Here is a 21738-nt window from a genome sequence, read left to right as displayed (position 1 = left end):
CTTCAAACCTGGCCCTTTTATGACTTGTGGACTTCAACTCCCAGAATTCCTCAGCCAGGCACGCCTGGCTGAGGAATTCTGGGAGTTGAAGTCCACAAGTCATAAAAGGGCCAAGTTTGAAGACCCCTGCCCTATGCTGTCATAAGAGACCTCAGTTCAGACCCCATGAATTCCATTGACTCTTACCTATCTCCAGAAGCTACCAAGGATCTATGGGGAACGGGTGAGGGGAACGGGTGAGGTGGAACACAACCTTTTAAAATGGTAAGAAACAATTGCCTGGAGAACCTTACATTGGTCTTTCGCAGGTGGCTGAAGGCATGCCACTCCACATGGAGCTTTCTGGGAACCTGCTGCCAATCAAGAAGGCCGCCCAGCAACGGAGCTTCTTGTTCCAGTCATTCCATGAGAACCGCCTCATCATCCCAGTTAAGGTAATCAGCAAAAGTTTTGAAAATCTGGGGTTGTCTCTAGTTGTTCTGGCTGGCTCTCTTCCCAGGTAAGGATGCCAACAGAGTCTGTAACATCTCTTTGCGGTCTTGCAAAGCTCAGCTTCATGGAAGGGACCGTTATCTTGGCTTGGTTGGGCCTCCACCAAGCAGTTACTTATTGTAAGTAGACATTTCAGAAAGAAAACCTAAGCTTGAGTCACTTCAGAATTACAGAACAGAATAACAGAGCTGGAGGGACCTTGGAGATCTTCTAGCCCAACCCCCTGCTCAAACCAGAGACCCTAGACCAGGGGGCGTCAAACATCGAGAAACCACGCCCACCCCATTGCCAGCAATGGTGAAAAAGTTGCGCGATGTCACGTGACGTCACAAGTTTGACATGTCTGCCCTAGACCATTCCAGACAAATGGCTTTCTAATCTCTTCTTAAAAACATCCAGTGATGGAGCACCCACAACTTCTGGAGGCAATTTCCGTTCCAGTGGATTATTGTTCTGACTGTCAGGAAGAGCGAGGGTGAGAACAAGGAACAATTAACTCTCACTGCAGTTGAAGAGTCTTCTTGACCTTGGCCAGGCAAGGGAAGCGATCGCACTGTTACTTTACCCTCGAAGCTCAGCAGCTCTTTGAAGCTAAAGTCAGGGCCAGGAACATAGTTGCCAAAGGATGAAAGGATCAAAGAAGTGCAATTATGATGAGACTGAAATTTTCGTCCTACAAGGGAAGGCTGAAGGAGGGTTAGTCTGGAGGAAAGACAGCCGAAGAGAAGATAGGTAGTACCTGATGGAATATCACTCAGAAGACGGAGAGAGACTTTTTCCAGTTGTTCAAGCCTAAGGGGGCATGAATAATGGCCTTAACATTGACAAAACCACTCCAGCGTGGAACCAATTCTTGAAATAATTAGTGAGGGACCTTTCTTCACTGATGTGTTCAGGCAGAGGCTGGGAACTCATTGTGTGGGAACTTTAATCTGGATTCCTGCAGAGAGCAGAGGTTGGACTTAACAATGTTGAGCTCTTGGCCACAGCATTAAGCCAGATTTTCAAAGAATCTCATTAGTCAGGTTTATTGTAAGGAAAACAGTCGCAGAATCTTGGATACTAATCTTGGATGCTTTAGTTCTCATTTATCAGGAAGTATGTTGAGGCCCTTGGACCTTGGACTGCGAGTCCCTTGGACTGCAAGGCAACCAAACCGGTCAGTCCTAGAGGAGATCCACCCAGACTGCTCTTTAGAAGGCCAGATCCTGAAGCTGAAACTCAAAAAGACTTTGGCCACCTAATGAGAAGGAAGGACTCACTGGAGAAGAGCCTAATGCTGGGAAAGTTTGAGGGCAAGAGAAGAAGGGGACGACAGAGAATGAGGTGGCTGGATGGAGTCCCTGAAGCAGTAGGCGTGAGCTTAAATGGACTCCAGCAGATGGTAGAGGACAGGAAGGCCTGGAGGAACATTGTCCATAGGGTCGCGATGGGTCGGACACGACTTCGCAACTAACAACAACAACAACATGTTGAGGCAGGGCCACCTTCGAATCATAGAATCCTAGGGCTGGATGAGATCTTGCAAGACTTCTGGTCCGACCCCCTTGCCCAAGGCAGGAGTCCTTATACAATCACGGTCAATGGTTGTCCAATCTTTTCTTGGAAACCTCCAGAGATGGAGCACCCATCACTCTGCAAGGCAAGCTGTTCCATGGATGCCGCCTTGCTCCTCTTGCTGTCTTGTGACTCAAAATTGTTTTTAAATTGTGATTTTAATTTTTTGGGGCTAGACTTAATTTAATTTAATTTTAATTTTATATTGTATTGTTTTTAAATTTTGCCTTGTAAACCGCCCTGAGTCCTTCGGGAGCAGGGCGGTATATAAACCGAATTAATAAATAAATAAATAATAAATAAATGGGAGACTCATAAGAGAACAGGCTGGGGGATTCTGGGAGTTGAAGTCCACAAGTCTTAAAGTTGCTGAGTTTGGAGACCCGGGGTTTAGAAAATGCAGAAGTAATGTCCATTTGTTCTTGTCCTGATATTGTTTGAAAAATTGCTTCCCATTCCGTGGCTCAGGGAAGTCTGTTGCAGTGGCTCCTCCCAACTCTAGATCCGATGATTCTTTGAAGGACTACAAACCAGCCTTGGAGCTGCAATTAATTGCCAGGAATTTATCTCCCAGGCTCACAGAAGAAAGAAAATAAGTTGTCTTTGTTTCTGAGTATCTTTCTGATAATACTAGAAAGGAAAGTAAAATTAGAAAGATGGGGGCTGATAGTAAGTAAAGGAGGGTTGTGGAAGACGGGTGATATTTTGATCAGCTTCTTGAACGACTTTCATTGCTTCCCTCTGGTCTTCTGAAATGTAGGTGAGGGACAGTAGCCGGGAATCCAGTGGCTCTTTGTCTTTCCTCCGCAAGCCCATGAAGTATGAGGAGCTTCAGCATGTGCTGTGCCATCTGAACGTCACTATGCCACCCTGTTCCAAGGTGAGGTAGTCCACCTTTTCTTGTCCTATCCTGCCCATATTCCATTGCTTTGAGTAGTATCCTACTCTTTTTGGCTCCTTGCAGAGCAGGCTTAGAAACAGCTTCAGGATTCAGTCCTGTTACAAGCTTGCAAGATGCAATTCCCTGCAACACACCCAATGTCAGAACTCACCCCCAATCCACATCTTAGGAAAGAAGAACTCTTGGAGACGAGATTGTCCAAACAGGAACTTTTACTAAAACATGGTTGACAGTGGATAATCTAGACAGGATCTGGAAACTGTGTTGCCGGTCAATACTTTTAAAGTGTCCCTGAGGAAAAACCCCTCCCCTCAGACCATTTGGTCAATCTCGGATCAGTCAAATTCTATGTGTCAAAACCCCTAGTGGGAAAAAAGAAAAATCAGTACATTTACAACATTGATACTTCCTCCCCTTCACATTCCAGTCGGAGATACAAACCAGAATCCCCCCCCCACCCTTTCTTTGTTCTTCTTAGCTCAAAGGTTTTGTTCTCTGGTCTTTGTGACGGCCTCCAGGCAGGCTGAATACCCAACCTTGCGTCTAAGGCAGGGGTAGGCAACCTCGGCTCTTTTATGACTCATGGACTTCAACTCCCAGAATTCCTGAGTCAGCTGACTCAGGAATTCTGGGAGTTGAAGTCCATGAGTCATAAAAGAGCCGAGGTTGCCTACCCATGGTCTAAGGGGTAGAGATGGCCAATTAACATCTTCTCTTCCCATCCTTGGAATGGCAGAATCCAATAAGGGGGTGAGATTTAGGTTTGCACAGATAGGGAGTCAGGAACGGAATATAAATGGATTCTGACACCCAAGCTGGGTATATCTACAGCTGTCAGATTCCGATGAAAGATCAACAGTTGTGCATTTGTCCCCCCCCCCTTACTGCCTAGCTCCCTTGAAAATACGGAAAGGAGCATGATTTTGAGGAGGGGGGGGGATGATGCGATGAAGTTTGTACCTGGAGAAGGAATGGATAGTCTCCCAGGGAGGAACCAGCACATTACAGACAGAAACCCAAATTAAGAGACTGCACAGTCCCAAGCTGGTTGGGGAAGAAGTAAGAGGTTCAGGGTAGCCACACCCTACATTCTCCCAGGGTTTACTTAGTAGTACTGATAGAAGGGATTATTTATAGCTCAGGGTTGAACTGCAGGCTTTCTTAGGGCTCTCTCAGCTTGGTGGTTTCCTTGCAGACGTTTCATTACCAAACTAGATAAAGTCATCAGTAGCCATGATGTTTGGAATGGAAACATCTGCGAACAAAAATATTAAAAAGAGTGTAACGCATAATTATTATTTGTGGTAGGTATGTGGAGGACTGACTCATAAGACAGTGCTAGAGAATTCCAGAATATTCTGGATCTCTAGAAGATCACAATGATTCAGCAGTTCTGAGGGCGATCCAGCTGTTTTCCAGGGAATCGTGTTGTCAAGCAATAACATTCGATGTTAGAAGCATTGACACGTGTTTTTGAACAGTTTGTGGTATCCTGGACATGGTCCATCTGCAAAACAAGCCTCTGAAACACCATATGTGGAACACCATGAACCAGCTTTATTTTGGGAGCTTTAACTTGTAGAAAATTGAGAGAGACACCCCCCCACACACACACCTTCCCTTACTGAGTGGGATTGAAGTGGCTTGGAGTAGAATTGGAACATTCCAGAGATCTCTGGACCATTCTTTCTAAGGAGTGGGTTTGCCCAGACCTGTTCCAGATCACCACATAATGCTTGCAGTGAACACCAGCCTTCCTCAGCAAGCTAGCTTATGGAACAAGGAACAAGGAATGCTATGGGGATCTCCCAAATCAATGTTCTTAGATCTCTGCTCATGAGATGTCCCAGGCCGGTGGCAGAAATGGGAGAGTCTTTAGTTTTTGAGTATCCCACCCAGGAAGTATATGTTGGGTGGATGCCCCTCTCCACTTTGAGGCTGAAAGATCTTAAACCTTTCCTTGTTGTCGCAGACTTCTGGCAGTGAAGATCGAAGGAGAACCTTGACACCACTTGCCCTGAGAGAGAGATACAGCCTGCTCAGTGACAGCACTCTAGGTAAGGAGGCAAGATCCCAGCGATGCAAGTTGGACAGAGCCTAGAACTCTATTCCTCTTTGCTAGACTCTTAGCATTTGACTGGGTCAAATGGAGATGAGCACCGGACCCTAGAGTCAGAAACGACTAGCACGCATGTGCGGGGGAACCTTTACCTTTACTTTTTTATATGCATAATGGTATTTTTGGGGAGCTGAATGCAATGAAATTTCATTTTAATGTAAGCTGACTAGTGTACATTTAAAGTGACAATAAAGTTTTCTATTCTATTCTATTCTATTCTATTCTATTCTATTCTATTCTATATTCTATATTCTATATGCTATATGCTATATTCTATATTCTATATTCTATATCTTCTATTCTATTCTATTCTATTCTATTCTATTCTATTCTATTCTATTCTATTCTATTCTATTCTATTCTATTCTATTCTATTCTATTCTTATTCCTATTTATGAAATTGCCAGTTTGAGAGTTTGTAAGCTGGAAAACCTAGCTCAAGGCACAATGTCCCACCAGGGATGGGTGATGTCAATAAGAAGGTAGATGTTTTCTCTGCAAAGGCTCCCTTTATTCCAAACGAAGTCTCCAGCGGAAAGACCCAGCAGGTTTATTCACATCTTCCTTGATGTGCTAGCTGTCCACAATAGAGTTAGAATGTGTTTCTGCATCAAAAGTTCCTCAGTTGTCCTGTTCCATGGACCCTACTGTGATCTGGGGTGGTGGTAGTGGTGATCGATGGCAGACCGTTGGCACCACAGCCATATCTGTCCCTCATCTTTGTTTTTTGAAGAGTAGTCTGTTGAAATAGGTGATTTCATTTTTTTTTAAAAAAGGCAGGTAGCCTTGTGCATCTTTACTGCCCCCCCCCCCCGGCTCCCGACAAGGGACCTGTTCAGAAAAATAATCTGCTCAGATGCTTTTAAATTTGTTTTTAGAAAAATATTTGCAAAATGTACACACCCACACCTACCCCCCCATTCAAAGAACAATATGGAAACCACACTTGAATTATGTCCTTGTTTATTTTATTTCAGTCATAGACCAGCATAAAATGAGTAACTGTCACTATAAAGTAGAAGTAATTTTTTTAAAAAAATAATATTGATAGATTAAAATACGGTAAAAATAAAATTACTAATGTAATTTTATTTATTTCTCCGGGAATTAAAATCCAGGAGAAACCCATAAATTTATAATCAATTTTACAATCAATAATCAAAATGCTATATAGACCAGGGTTGGGCAACTATGCTGGCTCAGGAATTCTGAGAGTCATAAAGGTCGTAAAGGGTTCAGGGCTGCCTATCCCTGCTATAGACAATCAAGACGTAAGTATTCCTAAACACTAAGCTGATTTACATTGAATCTAATGCTTCCTGAAGTCTGCTACGGTTTGTTGGGATTATGCTACTTATGATCCCATCAATAGCAAACTGAAGAAGCTTCTTGGAGGAGAAGCAAAATGCTTTCCAGGACGAAAGCCGCCCCCCTCCAAGAAAGTCCAGTTGCCTTTTGAACAGCATCTTTGGGACAACTCCAGCAGTACCTGAAGATGGAGATGGCTGAGTTTGACCTTGTTCCTCTCCATCCAGGCTCTCTTAACAGCACAGAGAAAGACAGGACCAGCATGAAGTTGGCGGTGATTGCAGAGCACCTGGGACTGAGTTGGGCTGGTAAGTAGCACTAAACTGGGGGCAGGGAAGGAACCAAGCCAGGTCAAATGGCAGACTTGGACCAAAGGGTAAGAGAGACCCTGAGACTGAGTTGGCCATTGAGGTTTGGACCTTGGAGGAAGAACATCGTGGTTCTGAGATTGGAGGTAGCATATTAGCTCCCCGTGCTTGGCTTCTGTGTCTTCTTAGTCCCTGTTGGAGACCTAGATGTGCAACCTCAGGTTCCATAATCAACACATGACATCAGAGGTGAACACTCTGTGATCCTAAGGCTCCATGCCCCAAAGAATTAAGGATATAGAAACACAAAACGTCATAGCTATCCTTAGTAAGGTGGGTAACTTGAAATGGCTGAGCAAATACAAACGTACTTTTCAAATAGACAGCTATTTGAAATTACAACTGCCAAAACATCTAAGGAAGATATTTACGTGAGCGAGATTCGAACAGCTTGACACAATGGTTAGATACGGGAGATTCAATTCCATACCCTACAATGAACATCTCTGCATTTGTGGAGCACCAGAGGGAGAAGACTTGGCTCACATTCCATTCGATTGTTGCCTGTATGGGAGGGAGAGAGACAGGTACCTCGGTCTATACACCAAACAAATGACCCATTGGGATCCCCGTATCAAAACAACTTACCCTATGCGCAGCCAGAATCTGAAAATAACATTTCACACAGCACAGTACTTAAGCAAAATGGTCCAGTTGAGATCTGCATATGTGGGGCTGATTGCGGTAGATTGCAGGAGTGACACCGAAATATAATTTGATCACATTTTATCTATATCTTAAATTATTGTATTCTATTCCAATTTCATTTTAGACTGTATTTTATCCCGATTTCATTTTATTTTATTCCCATTTCATTTTAAATTCTATTTTATCTAATTCCATTTTAGATTGCTTTTATCAAATTTTCGTAATAATTTGTTTCTGGAACTTTGCACTTTGATATGGCCCAAGGGCTAATCAATCAATCAATCAATCAATCAATCAGGCTCCATGAGTTCTCTGGGCCCCATTGTTGGCCCACTGGGCTAGGTCAAGAAATAGACACTGCAGGGATTCCAGAAATGCTACTGTAGGATATACTAACAGACTCTTGAAAGCCTGTTCAAGTTCTTCTCTATCCTGTCATGTGCTGAACGAAAATCAAGATGGCGTTTCTTTGAGTCTTTTCTCACCCATCCTTCAACCTCTGAATTCTCTTGCCCAATTCCCTCCTATGGCTCATTGCTTCTTCCCTTGATAGCCTTTTCGTACCTTCCCCAAGGACAGCTCTAAATTCTTTTATACCGAGATTGCTCCCTATGAATATTGTATTCAGTATTGATGAATACTGAAAACCAAAGGCCAACTTAAGGAAGTTGGGAAATACAACAGTTGGACTGTAAGCCCTGTAAGAGACAAAACGTCAAAAATCCAAAGCCCTGTTCTGTCCGCAGGTGATATACCCCTACCTTCTTCGTTCCTCCTTGACCTTTCATTGGAGGCTCCAGGTATCCCAGGAATCAGGTTAAGGGAGCAATCCCATTTTGCCTCTTTGCATCAACCAAGTTTAGCCTTGTTGGTCTTGGGCAGGGGTCTTCAAACTTGGCCCTTTGATGACTTGTGGACTTCAACTTCCAGAATTCCACGCTTGCCTGTCTGAGGAATTCTGGGAGTTGAAGTCCACAAGTCATCAACGGGCCAAGTTTGAAGACCCCTGGTCTTGGACTACCTCAGTGGAGATTGGAAGCAGTGAAGACCAGTTGCCTTCTATTCTTTCCTTATGATTGAACTGGCTGATGTACTGTGTTCTCCACAATTGCCTGCAGAGCTGGCTCGGGAACTTCAATTTGGAGTGGATGACATCAACAGAATCCGAGTTGAGAATCCCAACTCCCTCCTGGAGCAGAGCATGGCCCTGTTGAATCTTTGGACCAGCCGTGGTGGCCAGAGTGCCAATAGTGAGTATTAATGATAGTGTCGGAAATGAGGGCTTCATCTTTTGCATATTGGAGAGATGCTTTAGATTTTCTCCAGAGGTTTTCTAAAATCAGCTCACGTCACCAAAAAAATCTTTGGGTTCCATCCTATTCAGCAATGGAAAGATGCATTAAGACCCATGCTGTTGGCAGTTTCATATCAAATGAATGCAACTTAGGGGGAGCAGTGCAGTGGCTCACATGGTTAGGATGCTGGGTTGACAATCAGCAAGCCCGTGTTTGAGACCCATGTGCTGCTATGTGATGGGATGAGCTCCTGTCATTTGGTCCAGCTCCTGCTGACCTAGCAGTTTGAAAGAGACTAATTGTGAGTAGATAGATGGGTACCACTTTCAGTGTGCACATTAGTGGGGTCATGAAAGGAGCCCCCAACCATTGCCCTCTGGGCAATGGTGATATCACTGGCTAATCCCTGAAGCATCTTGGTGCTTCCAATATGAACATGAGCAGATGCAACTTAGAGTCTTCTTGTCATCTTGGACATCCATCTGTGATGGGAATTAAGAGTGCAGAGTTGGGGAAGACTAACAGATTGGTTGAGGGTCCTCCCTTCAGTTTCCGCTGACCTATTTCTTCTCCCATTTATGAATATGAGCAACCAAAAAGAAGGTTACAATTGGAATTCTGCCATATCAAAAAATAATGGAAGGTAGTCCTTTGCCGCTTTTTAATCAATGAATGGAGCACCCATTCCTCACTTACTCCTTTGCCCATCTCCTCTCCCTTATTTTATAAAAGTGGTTGATGTTCAAAGCTCGGGGCAACCTCAGATGCTAAGGCGGGTTGACCCAAAAGAAGGCGACCATTCCTATTAAAGGACCAAATAAAATCAAACTACAGGTAGTCCTTGGCTTACCACACAGTTGAGCCAAAAATTGACGTTGTTAAGTGAGAATTTGTTAAGTGAGCTTTGCTGCCACCGTTGTTAAGTGAATCACTGCAGTTGATAAGTTAGTAAGAATCTGGTTTCCCCTTTGACTTTGCTTGCCAGAGGGTCTCAAAAGGGGATCACCTGACCTTGGGACACAGAAACGTGCATAAATATGAACCGGTTGTTGTGATTCAGGGTCAGCCTGTGGGTTCGGGAGTTGGGTCGGACGACTCAGAGGAGGAGGGGGGTGTTGAAGACCTTGCTGAGGGGGTTGAAGATCTTGCTGATGATAGCCCTCAGGCAGGCCCCTCCCACTTGGTCACCATGGAGACCCAGCTGTGTGAGCCTGACAGTGTGGATGAAGATGACCCACAGCTGGCCCTGTTCAAGGATGCCCGACGCAGGAGGCAGTCAAGTAGGAGTAAACAGAGGAAGGCTGTGGGGCTTCTCGGAAGGAGGCAGAGAGAGGCCACGCCCTGAACTCTTTATAAAGGGAATGTGTGGGGAGGGCTGGTTTGCTGAAAGCAACCGCTCAGATAGTGTTTCAAAGCTCCTGTATCTTGGTTCGTGTCTTGTTTGTTTTTTGTAGTAATAAATTTGGCAGACGTAATTCCAGCCTCTTGCCGTTTGTAAAGGGGTTGCCTTTTCTGCAGGGCCGGTAGCAGGCTGGTACAGAACACCGGTTGCCAAGCATCTGAATTTTGATCACATGATCACGGGGACGCTGCAAAGACTGTAACTTGTGAAAAGTGGTCATAAGTCACATATTTCCCCCCAATGCCATTGTAAGTTTGAAAAGTCACTAAATGAACTGTTGTAAGTCGAGGACCTCCTGTACGTTTGAGTTGGTGTTTCCGCCATGGTTTGGGCAAGGCTCCGCTTGGCTTTAGGCCTAGCTCTGGTTTCCTGTTCCTAACAAGTTCTTCCTCCTCCTTTGCCCTTCCAGTGGAGAGCCTTTATGCAGCCCTTCGCAACATTGATCGTAGCGAAATTATCAACATGCTGGAAGGCTCAGGGCGACAGAGCCACAGCCTGAAGGGTGACAAGCGCTACCGACACAGAGACTATTCCGGCTCTCCCTCCCAGATCAATGGTGAGTCCCAGATCTGCTCTGTTCTACCAGCTTCCGGTCTTTCCCAGTTGACTCCTGTGATCACAATCACCTTTCCTTCTCATCCTGGATCTAATAATGAATGCTTGGCAGAGGAACCATCTCACTGACCTTCAGGAGGCAGTATGTATCTGAGTTCATCCCTATTTCATAGCCAGATCTCTTTCTTCCTTACAGCTTAAAGCAGGGGTCCTCAACCTTGGCAACTTTAAGACTTGCGGACTTCAACTCCCAGAATTCCTCAGCCAGCAAAGCTGGCTGAGGAATTCTGGGAGTTTAGGTCCGCAAGTCTTAAAGTTGCCAAGGTTGAGGACTCCTGGGTTTCTCAACTTTAGCAACTGCAAGACATGACAATTTCAACTCTCAGAATTATCCATCCATCCATCCATCCATCCATCCATCCATCCATCCATCACGTCTATTAAAGCTGCCAAGGTTGAGAAACAATGGGTTAAAGGAAGATAGATTGGACCCCCATCTCCAAAGTCTCCGGCATCAAAGCAAGCAGACTGTCCAGGAGACGTGGGGACCGAGGGCCAGTCCTCTTGTGGCTACTGCTCTTCATGGGATTGGAGTTCTTCCAAACAGTAAATCGTCATGCTGATGAGATGGTGTGGGAATAGCTGTTGGATCCGGAAGGTGAAGCACCAAAGACAGAGACCAGGCCTTGGACAGTTTAAGTTTGAGACGTCAACAGCAAGTCCTGGATGCGATGAAGGGGCCTGGCTTACGGTCCAGAGTTGCAATCCAGGTATCCCTTTGAAGAATGGGATCTCCAGTAATTTACATGGGTGTGAATCAAGACGGGAGGGGTTTTAGGGGATGCTGGAGGCCCAACGCAGCCTGCAAGGCTCTAAGGCGATTTAAGAGGGGTGCACCCAGCTTCTCTACTGCACTGCCATTCTTTCTCTGCCTCCATCCCTCTTCCTCCCCTGTGTGATCTTCCACTTTCTCTCCTGCCAGAAAAGGTGCTGGTTGTTCCAAGCTGGCTGTCTGGGAGGTGCCCAAGATGGCGCCACTGGCTTTATCCCGGTCTCTCTCTCTCTCTCTCTCTCTTCTTCCTCTGCAACTTGCCTCCGCTGTCTCGGTCTGTCTTTTTTCCTCTCTCCTGTGATTTGAGCCATCCTAGAACTGCGGCTTCGCTAACCAGCGCATGACTCGCCTGGCCTCTCGGTGCAGGCTCAGCCCAAGCTCCCCTTTGCATCTTCCTGCTGGTCCTCCCCTTGCCTGCCCCTCCCCTGCTGCTGCTGCTGCTTCCTTTCCTGGCCTTCCAGTGGCTTGCAGCCAATGCCTGAGCTCACCTGGACAGACCCAGTCTGGCTGCAGCTGGGCAGCTCTGCCTTGTGGCTGCATGGAACAATCGTCACACTCACACTGAATCCTTGGGAGAAGTGACACGCAAGTTGTTTCTCTTCCCTGCATTTACCAGAGGGTCAGCCCCCGTAGAGATTCCTGGAATCAGTAAAAGAGACTATTTGTAGCTCGGGGGCCCTGGCTGCTCTCTGAGCTTGTTTGCTTTCTTGCAGACGTCCCAGTGCCCAAACTAGGTAACCTCCTCAGTGTTAAGTGCTGATCGTCAGCGCGTGTGACGTTACCTAGTTTGGGTGATGAAATGTCTGCAAGAAAGCAACCAACCTCAGAGAGCCCCAAGGACCTCTGATTCCAGGGACGCTGTTTATTATTGTAGAGTAGAATAACAGAAGCTTGAAAAACTGACTGAATTTCTCTCTGCAACATCTTGTACCAAGCAAAATCAAGGCGGGGTTATTTTGACTTTCTTTTTCACACTTTACTCCTACTCAAGCCTACCTAACCTTTTTCTGAAAGTCCCTCCCCCTTAATACTTTGCTCAACTCTTCCTCTTTCCCAAAGCTAGAGCTCCCTTCTTTTGCACCCCTTCATCCTCCTGTAATTTTTGGTTGAAAGAGTGCCACGGTTGGACAGGGTAATTGGGAGCTTTCTCCCCCGGCCGCCCCCCCAAAATGCTCTGGATCGGCCTATAATTGCCTGCGGGCATTTATTTATTTATTAAATTTATATGGAAATGGTTAGTCCAGGGATTCTGCCAAAAGATAAGTTGGAGGCAGCGGCTTTGCCATGTTTAGCAATTAGGAACCCAAGAGCTTACAATTCTGATTGAAGAATAGATATAGATAGATGATAGATACAGAAAGACAGAGAGAGAGAGAGAGAGAGAGAGAGAGAGATGATATAGAAAGAGATAGATAGATAGATAGATAGACAGACAGAGAGACAGACAGGCATAGATAGAGATAAATGACAGAAATAGATAATTCATAGAGATATAGAAAGATAGAGATAGAGATAGATGATAGATAGATAGTAGATAGATAGAGATAGATAGATGATAGTAGATAGATAGAGATAGATAGATGATAGACAGACAGACAGACATAGATAGAGATAAATGACAGAAATAGATAGATAATACATAGAGATATAGAAAGATAGGCAAAGATAGAGATAGATGATAGACAGACAGACAGAGATTCTGATAGAGTCCCAGTTCTGATAGAAGGAGCCAGATAAAGGTCAGAAGAAGGAGAACACAGCAAGCAATGAATTGAGGACAGTTCTGTACATGGTGAGGCCTGCTCAGGCTGGTTTAGGAGCTGTCCTAACCACTCCCCGCATCAACCGTCTTGGCAACTAAGCAGCCATTAATTGTGAGAGGTGAACTTGCTCTTCACTGGAAGTTTCCTGCTAGCCATAATCCCCTTGTACTGGCTGTCCTCAAATCTATGACCATAATGGAGCTTGCCATCATGTGACCGGCCCAATTTTATGACCTTATTGTGACAGTCCTTAAGTGAACATGGCAGTCATCAAGCAGTCACCAAACGTGTTAAGCAGATGCTGCAATCATGAAGTGAACCAACGGTTCACGATGGATACAGTTTTGCTGAAAACTAAAAGCAGATGCCAGTTTTCAGCAAAACTGTCATAAAACACAATGACGTGATAATGGGACGCTGCAAACATTCATAAATCTGGATGTCCTCCTGAGTGTCTGAAGGTTAGTCATGAGACCACGAGGTCATGTTCCATAGCTGCCTTTCAGAGAAATTGTTGGATATGCCTGCATTGTCATCATATAAGATACAGTTAATCCTCAACTTACAGCAGGTCATTTAAGATGACCGTTCAAAGCTACTATGACACTGGAAAAAGGGTCATGACCATTCTTCTTGACACTTACGACTGTTGTAGCATCCCCATGGTCACGTGATCAAAATTCAGACACTTGGCAACTGAGTCCTATTTATGACGGTCGCAGCATCCCGGGGTCATGTGATCCCCCTTTGCGACCTTCTGTCAAGCAAAGTCTTGAATTTTGATCACAGAGGGACTTCTCCAATAAATGGCTTCAACACTGATGTTTCTTCTTGTTGCGATGCAGTTGGGCATACAGATAAAAACGTAGTTCCACATTTCAAATCACCTTTAGCCTTCATGAAGATGCTTCTCTAGAGGAAGCAAGAGGAGGATTAATCAGAATAGATCTGGAAGCGACCTTGGAGGTCTTCTAGTCCAGCCACCTGCTCAAACAGGAGAGCCTATGCAATTTCAGGCAAATGGTTGTCCAGTCTCTTCTTAAAAACTTCCAGTGTTGGAGCATTCACCACTTCTGGAGGCAGGTTGTTCCACTGGTTAATTGTTCTAACTGTCAGGAAGTTTTTCCTTAGTTCTAGGTTGCTTCTCTCCTTGACTAGTTTCCATCCATTATTTCTTGTCCTGCCTTTTGGAAAATAAGTTGACCCTCTCTTCTTAGTGGCGGCCACTCAAATACTGGATTTTTACTATCACGTCATCCCCCTAATCCAAGGACAAGAAACATCCATGGGATTTCAGCACTGAAAGGATCCAGGGACAATATTCTCCCTTTTTTATTTCTTCCCATTCCCACACTTGATGGCATTCCACAAGAAACAACAAACATTGCTTTGGTTGTTGCCTTCACTCTGTGCAGAGCCAACTTCCTGACTCTGCCCCGATGCCCTTTTTTTGTCTTTCCTTTTTTTTCCTTTTTGAAGACATTTTGCTTCTCATCCAAGAAGCTTCTTCAGATGAGAAGCGAAGCATCTTCAAAAAAAAGAAAAGCTGCCATGTGAAAAAGCACCTTTGGGACAACCATGACCCAGATGACTGAGAATCTCCATAAACATTAATTTACCCAGATGGATCCACCCTGCTGGGTTCAGGAAGTGGCAATCAAACTAGCTGGGATGGAGACCCTTTTGGCGCACAAAATAATCTCCACACCCAGAACAGTGTTTCTCAACCTTGGCAGCTTTTAAGATGGGTGGACTTCGACTCCCAGAATTCCCCAGCCGGCGAAGCTGACTGGGGAATTCTGGGAGTCGAAGCCCACAAATCGTAAAGTTGCTAAGGTTGAGAAATGTCGTCCAGAGGGACAGGCCTGCCTAATCCTGTCCCCACCCCCCTCCCAGTCCCAGCTCAGTGTGTCAGTCTGTCGTCCTCTGTCTGCCTACGCAGGTTATGCTTCGCTGCAGGACGAGCTGCTGTCCCCCGCCTCCATGCACTACGCTCTGCCTTCCCCGCTGTGTGCCGACCAATACTGGAATGAGGTGGCCATCCTGGAAGCCATCCCCATGGCTGCCAGCGAGCAGGATGCCCTCCTGGAGATGTCGGACATGCAGGTGTGGTCTTCCGGGCTGACGCCCTCGCTGGTGACTGCCGAAGATTCCTCCCTGGACTGCAGCAAGGCTGAGGACTCGGACGCCACGAGTGAAGGGCGGTTCACGGGGCAACTGCTGGAGGATGTGCATGGCCCTGACCCTCTTGGCTCCATGGACCTGGTGGAGGAAGACACAGTGGATTCAGACGCCATGAATGGCCTGATGGACATGTTAGAGCAGGAGGAAGGTCAGAGGTCAGAGGGGAGAAGGCCAGATGGCGAGCACTAGGGGGGCACTCGAGGAGTCAGGGTTCCCACTGTGACCTCTTTCTCATTCCAGGCCAGCAGAGAGTCCAAGTGAGCATCACAGAGTCGCCCTCTGTTAGCCGGGTGATAGAGAAGGGCAAGGACAGGTAAGGCAATGCCCAGTTGAAAGGGCGGGGATTGGGGAACTCTGAAGGTGGGCTAGCCTGGGAAATAGGGAAGACATCCGGCACCAGTTCTGGATTGTCCCCAAGAAAATGTCCAGTCCATATTTGGCAAGACCCGACTTAATTGCTCAGAAGAGGCCCAGATATTTCCATCTTGATTGTGGGTATCAATCAATATAAAAGCTGTGATGGCGCCGTGGTTAGAATGCAGTATTGCAGGCTAATTCTGCCAACTGCCAGCAGTTCGATCCTAACCGGCTCAAGGTTGACTCAGCCTTCCATTCCTTCCGAGGTCGGTAAAATAAAGGGGGGGGGCAACATGCTAACTCTGTAAACTGCTTAGAGAGTGCCGTAAAGCACTGAAGCGGTATATAAATCTAAGTGCTATTGCTAGTGTTATTTAAAATTTCGCTGCCACCGTTTCAAAATGATCAACATAGATTTCCTATATTTCAGTTGTCTTCTCGTTCATAGTTCTTTCCTTGTGGTTTTAGGTTTGATTGTTTGTATCTTTTGCTCCTTAACTCAGAGAATCAGTTGTTAATCAGGAGTTCAAAGTGTATTTAACAATGAGGGTCCCGTAGGATTGGGGTGGGCTGCAATTGGAACGAATGAATGAGTGAGTGAAACAATATTTCATGGGAAGATAATGTGAAATATGAATTATTTCTTTTTATATTTATATTATATTTATATTTATTATATTTTTATACCGCCCTTCTCCCGAAGGACTCAGGGCGGTGTACAGGGCAATAAATATAAAAACAGAATACAAAAGTTAAAAAACGATTAAATATAATGCCCAAATTTAAAACAATAATTAAAAAACATATTAAAACCCCAGCCCTAACCCATCAAACCAGGTCAGATTGCTCAAATAAATACGTTTTTAGATCCCGCCGGAAGGAGCGAAGGTCGGGGGCCATCCGGAGCTCCACCGGCAAGCGGTTCCACAGGTCTGGCGCGCCCACAGAGAACACCCTCCCCCTGGGGACCACCAATCGACATTCTTTGATCGGAGGCACCCAGAGGAGGCCCTCTCTGTGGGAGCGCACTGGACGGAGGGAAGTTGACGCCGGCCGCAGGTGTTGCCGTAGGTAATCCGGACCCATGCCATGTAGGGCTTTGTAAGTCATTACCAACACCTTGAATCTCACCCAGAGGACAACCGGCAGCCAATGCAGCTCGCGGAGCAAAGGTGTAACATGGGAGTATCAGGAAACTCCCAGTACAACTCGCGCGGCTGCATTCTGCACCAGTTGGAGCCTCCGAGTGGACTTCAAGGGCAGCCCCATGTAGAGAGCATTACAGTAGTCCAGACGAGAGGTCACGAGCGCATGAGTGACTGTACGCAAGGCATCCCGGTCCAGATAGGGTCGCAACTGGCGCACCAGGCGAACCTGGGCGAAGGCCCCCCTAGTCACAGCTCCAATATGCTCTTCTAAAGAGAGCTGTGAATCTAGAAGGACCCCCAAGTTGCGCGCCCTATCTACGGGGGGTAATAGCTCACCCCCCATGGCCAGAGATGGAATAATCGGAATTTCCCGGGATGCCGGCAGTACAACATTCTGTTGCTTTTTAAATGAAGTGGTTTTTTTCTTCCCACGAGGGCCCCCAAAGTATAACTACTAGAGTCTCCTGTCCCTATAATATATGGATTGCAGAAACATAGCCAGCTTCTTTAGATCTTTAATTTCCTTTGATTTTTCTGTCCAAATGTCTTAATTAATACCTGTCCCTATCATTTCACCCTTTTTTTCTCTTTCCTGTTCTTTCCTGAACCCTTCTCTTGGTTATTCATACCTTTCTCTACTTTCTTTTAGCTTCCCACCCCAATGTTCTTGCAATGAAAGGTCTACTTTACTCAAGTGATCTACCATTAGGTCACACAGAGATATGGAATGTTGTTGTTGTTAGTTGCGAAGTCGTGTCCGACCCATTGCGACCCCATGGACAACGTTCCTCCAGGCCTTCCTGTCCTCTACCATCTTCTGGAGTCCATTTAAGCTCACGCCTCCTGCTTCAGTGACCCCATCCAGCCACCTCATTCTCTGTCGTCCCCTTCTTCTCTTGCCCTCGACCTTTCCCAGTATACCTTAATCCTGGCAGGTGCTTAAAGTACCCATTTCATCCCTCAAAACGCCTGAACCGCGGTCCCCAAATAGTCCCTGCCGTAGGGTGGAACGTAGCCTGTATTCCCAGGGGGGACAGGCTGTATTCCAGAGGACCAAGAGACAGCAAAGTTTAGATCAGGGGTCCCCAACCCCCGGCCTGTGGCCCAGTACCGGGCCGTGGCATGCCAGGAAAGCCCCATCCACAGGATGCAGGCAGCACACCCCTCCAGTCTCTCCACGTAACCGGCCCCTGGCGCCCAAAAGGTTGGAGACTTCTGGTGTGGATGGTTTGGTTGGGAGAAAGAGACTCAAGGCAGCTCCTTCCTAGAAATTCCCAGAGTGTCCCTTTAACGATGCAAATAGTTCATTTAGTTTGGCAAGATTTCCATCTGTAGGTGAGGAACAACCGAGGAAGCTGCTCGGAAGGAGCTGTGTGCGTCTGTCTTGGTTTTCGGAGTCTGTCAAGGGCGCCAGCAAATTTTGGAAAGTGGCCGTGAAATTCCAGATTACATCTGATGGCGTGTCGAAGTTCTGGATTTTGTATTCTAAGGGAATGGGGGGGACCCCCCCCTCTCTTTCTGTCCTTCATCCCAGGCCCGGTGAATGGGTGGTCGAGGGCGCCTTCATCTCCAGCTTGTCGGACCTGGGCAAAGGGGTGTCCCGGAGCCCGCCACTCCTGCGACAAGGGGTGTCGTCTTACAGAGTGCGGGGCCGGGAGCGGGAGAAGCTGGAGCACATGCGGATCGACTCGTCGGAAGAACGGGAAAGCTCCCCCTTCCAGAGGGACTGGGGTCTCCAGCCTGGGAGGCGGCAAGGCCTGGCCAAGTGGCTGGAGGACTCTGACAGCAGCTGCTTTGCACAAATGCAGGTCAGTCTACAGGCAGTCCTCGGCTTACGACTGACACTTATGTCGTTAAGTGAGAAATTTGTTAAGCGAGTTTTGCCCCATTTTACGAGCTTTCTTGCCACATTTGTTAAGCGAGTCACCGCACGGTTCTCAAGGGAATCCGGTTTCCTCGCTAACTTTGCTTGTCAGAAGTTTGCAGAAGGGGATTGGGTGATCCCGGGACGCTGCATCCGTCATAAATGTGAGTCAGTTATCAAGCATCTGTACATCGATTGAGGATGGATGCTACCAATGGTCGAAAGTGTGACAAATGGACGTAAGTCACTTTTTTCAGTGATGTTGTCATTTTGAATGGTCACTAACTGAACCGCTGTAAGTCGAGGACTGCCTGTATTGCACTTATTTGGTTTGGAGGCTGGACGACTGTCATGCAAATGTATCTTAGCCAACAGAAGGCGGCACGGAAAGACCTTCCTTAGTTCTCTGGAGAGGAGAGAGTACAAATACTTCCAGGGACGCAGGATTCTGTTACTGTAACCTCTACCATAAGGATAGTGTTAGACTCGCGGTATCAGTTTCTTGTCTGCACTTATATATATATATATATATATAATTATATATGTCCAGACAAGAAACTGATGCCATTGTTCTGTACCAGCCTGCTACCGGCCCTGCAGATAAGGCAGGGACAACCCCTTTTACAAGAAGGCAAGAGGCTGGAACTAAGCCTGCCAAATTTATTAACATAAAAACATAAACAGAGCAAAGAGAGCAAACACGAACCATGAAACAGGAGCTATTCAAACGGTTGCCTTCAGCAAACCAGCCCTCCCACGCATTCCCCTTTTATACAGTTCAGGGCGTGGCTTCTCTCTGCCTCCTTCCAAGGTGCCCCATTGCCTTCCTCTGTTTACTCCTGATTGACTGCCTCCTGCGTCGGGCGTCCTTGAACAGGGCCAGCTGTGGGTCATCTTCATCCACGCTGTCAGGCTCACACAGCTGGGTCTGCGTCGTGACCAGGTGGGAGGGGCCTGGCTGAGGGCTCTCATCAGCAAGCTCTCCAACCCCCTCAGCAACCTCTCCAACACCCTCCTCCTCCTCCTCTGAGTCATCCGACCCAAATGCCGAACCCACAGGCTGACCCTGAATCACAACAGCCATATATCCATCACTGGAGGTTTTTAAGAAGCGATTGGACAAGCATTTCTCTGTAATGGTATAGGGTTCCCGCTTGAGCAGGGGGTTGGACTAGAAGACCTCCAAGGTCCCTTCCGTTATTCTGTTAAGATCTATTCTGCTGACTGCCTTAAAGTGCTGGTGTCAAGCTCTTCTGCCCTCTTGCCCCTTTTCCCTTCTGTGGCCTGAGAAGCCTTTTGCATGGCGGTTATCTAGGCTGCAGCTCTTCCTCCCGTCTCCCAAGGCCATCCCCACAACCATCAATTTGTGCGCAACCACCCACGCATCCTTGCTCAGGACAGAAATAAATCAATCTCTAAACATTAACCCTGCTTGCTCAGGAAATGCAAGAGGCCGACGCTGCAGCAAGGAAAACCTTTGCAAAATTCTCCTCTCCTGATGAACACAGTCCCAGACCTGAGGTGTTGTGTACGGCTGCTTAGTTTGGCTGATCCTCATCCATCCTGGGAGGAAAGTGTTGTTCTCCGTATTGTTTCTGCTGTGGGTTGTCTGCAAGGCACCTCTGGTCCCTTTTAGCCGGGAAGCATAAACCTGCATCTGGGTAGTCCCCGACCTACGACCACAACTGAGCCCCAAATTTCTGTTGCAAAGTGAGACATTTCTTAAGTGAGTTTTGTCCCACGTTACGACCTTCCTCCCCACAGCTGTTAAGTGAATCACTGCCGTTGTGAAGCTAGTAACGTGGTTGCAAAGCGAATCGGGCTTTACAACCGTTGGACTTCGCTTGTCAGAAGGTCGCCAAAGGGGATCACGGGACCCCGGGACACAGCGACCGTCATAAACAGCGAGTCAGTTGCCAAAGCGTCTGAATTTTGATCACACGATCATGGGCAAAGGTTGTAACTGTGACAAACGGCCATAAGTCACTTTTTTCCAGTACCGTGGTAACTTTCAACGGTCACTACATGAACTGTGGCAAGTGGAGGACCACCTGTAATAGGTTGCTAGTTGCAAATCCCACAGCTAGGGCTGCTGACCAGCAGATGGCGCTCCTCTCCCCCTCCTGCTTTCGCTGGGGGAGGAAGGACCCCCCCCCACCTTCCCAGCCAATTGGCTCTATTTATATCTGCCTGGCCAGCAACTCTGCTTGCTTCCTAATTGGGTAGCGCCAGGGTCTTGCTCAGGGCAGACCCAGCAGGACCAGAAATAGAGCTCCCCCACCCCGGCATGCCAATTTCTGGGCTGGGCTTGGAGAGGTATCCTAACCTGGTTTAAAGAGCACATTCCTAGGCACAGCAGCGGGGAATTCTGATCCATCCAATCCTGTGAACTGCTTCTTGCCTTGAGAGGCCAGGGGTGACTTTGAACAAAGCTCCTCCTGGGAGAAGGGGACGGAAGGCTTGGCCAGGGCCCTCCAAGACAGCTGCTCTGGGACCAGGCTAGAATTACACCCACCTCCCCATCTCCCACTGCCTAGTGCAGAGAGAGCGCGGCTGCTCCAGCTGCCAGCCCAGAGGCTGCCCTGCGGCCATAAGAGCAGGAGGCGTTAGGCTCAAACCGGCTGGGATGTGATCAGCCCCCTGGCTGTTCCCCCCACCCCACCCCACCCGGGATCATGTGGGGCTTCCTGACCCAACTGGTCATCAGTTTAGTCCTGCTGGGCTTCTTTCTGGTCAGCTGCCAGAACCTCTTGCACATCGCCCAGGGCTCCGTCCAGTTCGTGCTGAAGCACGTCCACCAGGAGCTGGACAAGGAGCTGGGGGAGAGCGAAGGGCTGAGTGACGAGGAGGAGGCAGCGTCCACCCGGGTGGTGCGCAGGCGCGTCTTCGTCCAGGTAGCCACTTGCGTGGTGGGCAGGCGTAGACCCGGGGCAGAGGTGCCTCAA

At 47.2% G+C, this 21738-nt stretch overlaps 1 protein-coding gene across 11 annotated transcripts in view; it reads left to right on the top strand.

The window, feature by feature from the left end:
• ANK1 (ankyrin 1) overlaps window positions 1-21738 on the top strand; it is a 126740-nt gene that overhangs the window by 92277 nt on the left and 12725 nt on the right. For 8 of the 11 annotated variants that reach the window (XM_083368327.1, XM_083368328.1, XM_083368331.1 and 5 more), the window contains 9 exons: window positions 309-434; window positions 2810-2929; window positions 4923-5007; window positions 6605-6685; window positions 8512-8643; window positions 10500-10646; window positions 15183-15572; window positions 15665-15737; window positions 18464-18737. In XM_083368327.1, coding sequence (XP_083224453.1) covers window positions 309-434; window positions 2810-2929; window positions 4923-5007; window positions 6605-6685; window positions 8512-8643; window positions 10500-10646; window positions 15183-15572; window positions 15665-15737; window positions 18464-18737 — 1428 coding nt within the window. Of the gene's footprint in view, window positions 1-308; window positions 435-2809; window positions 2930-4922; window positions 5008-6604; window positions 6686-8511; window positions 8644-10499; window positions 10647-15182; window positions 15580-15664; window positions 15738-18463; window positions 18738-18766; window positions 21688-21738 lie in introns of those variants that run through there. The other 3 variants (XM_083368334.1, XM_083368325.1, XM_083368326.1) reach the window with 3 other exon arrangements.

This window comes from Vipera ursinii (assembly GCF_947247035.1).
Source record: "Vipera ursinii genome assembly, chromosome: 8".
NCBI classification, from domain to species: domain Eukaryota; kingdom Metazoa; phylum Chordata; class Lepidosauria; order Squamata; family Viperidae; genus Vipera; species Vipera ursinii.
Note: the sequence above shows the minus strand (reverse complement) of the source record. Positions and strands in the feature narration are given on the sequence as shown.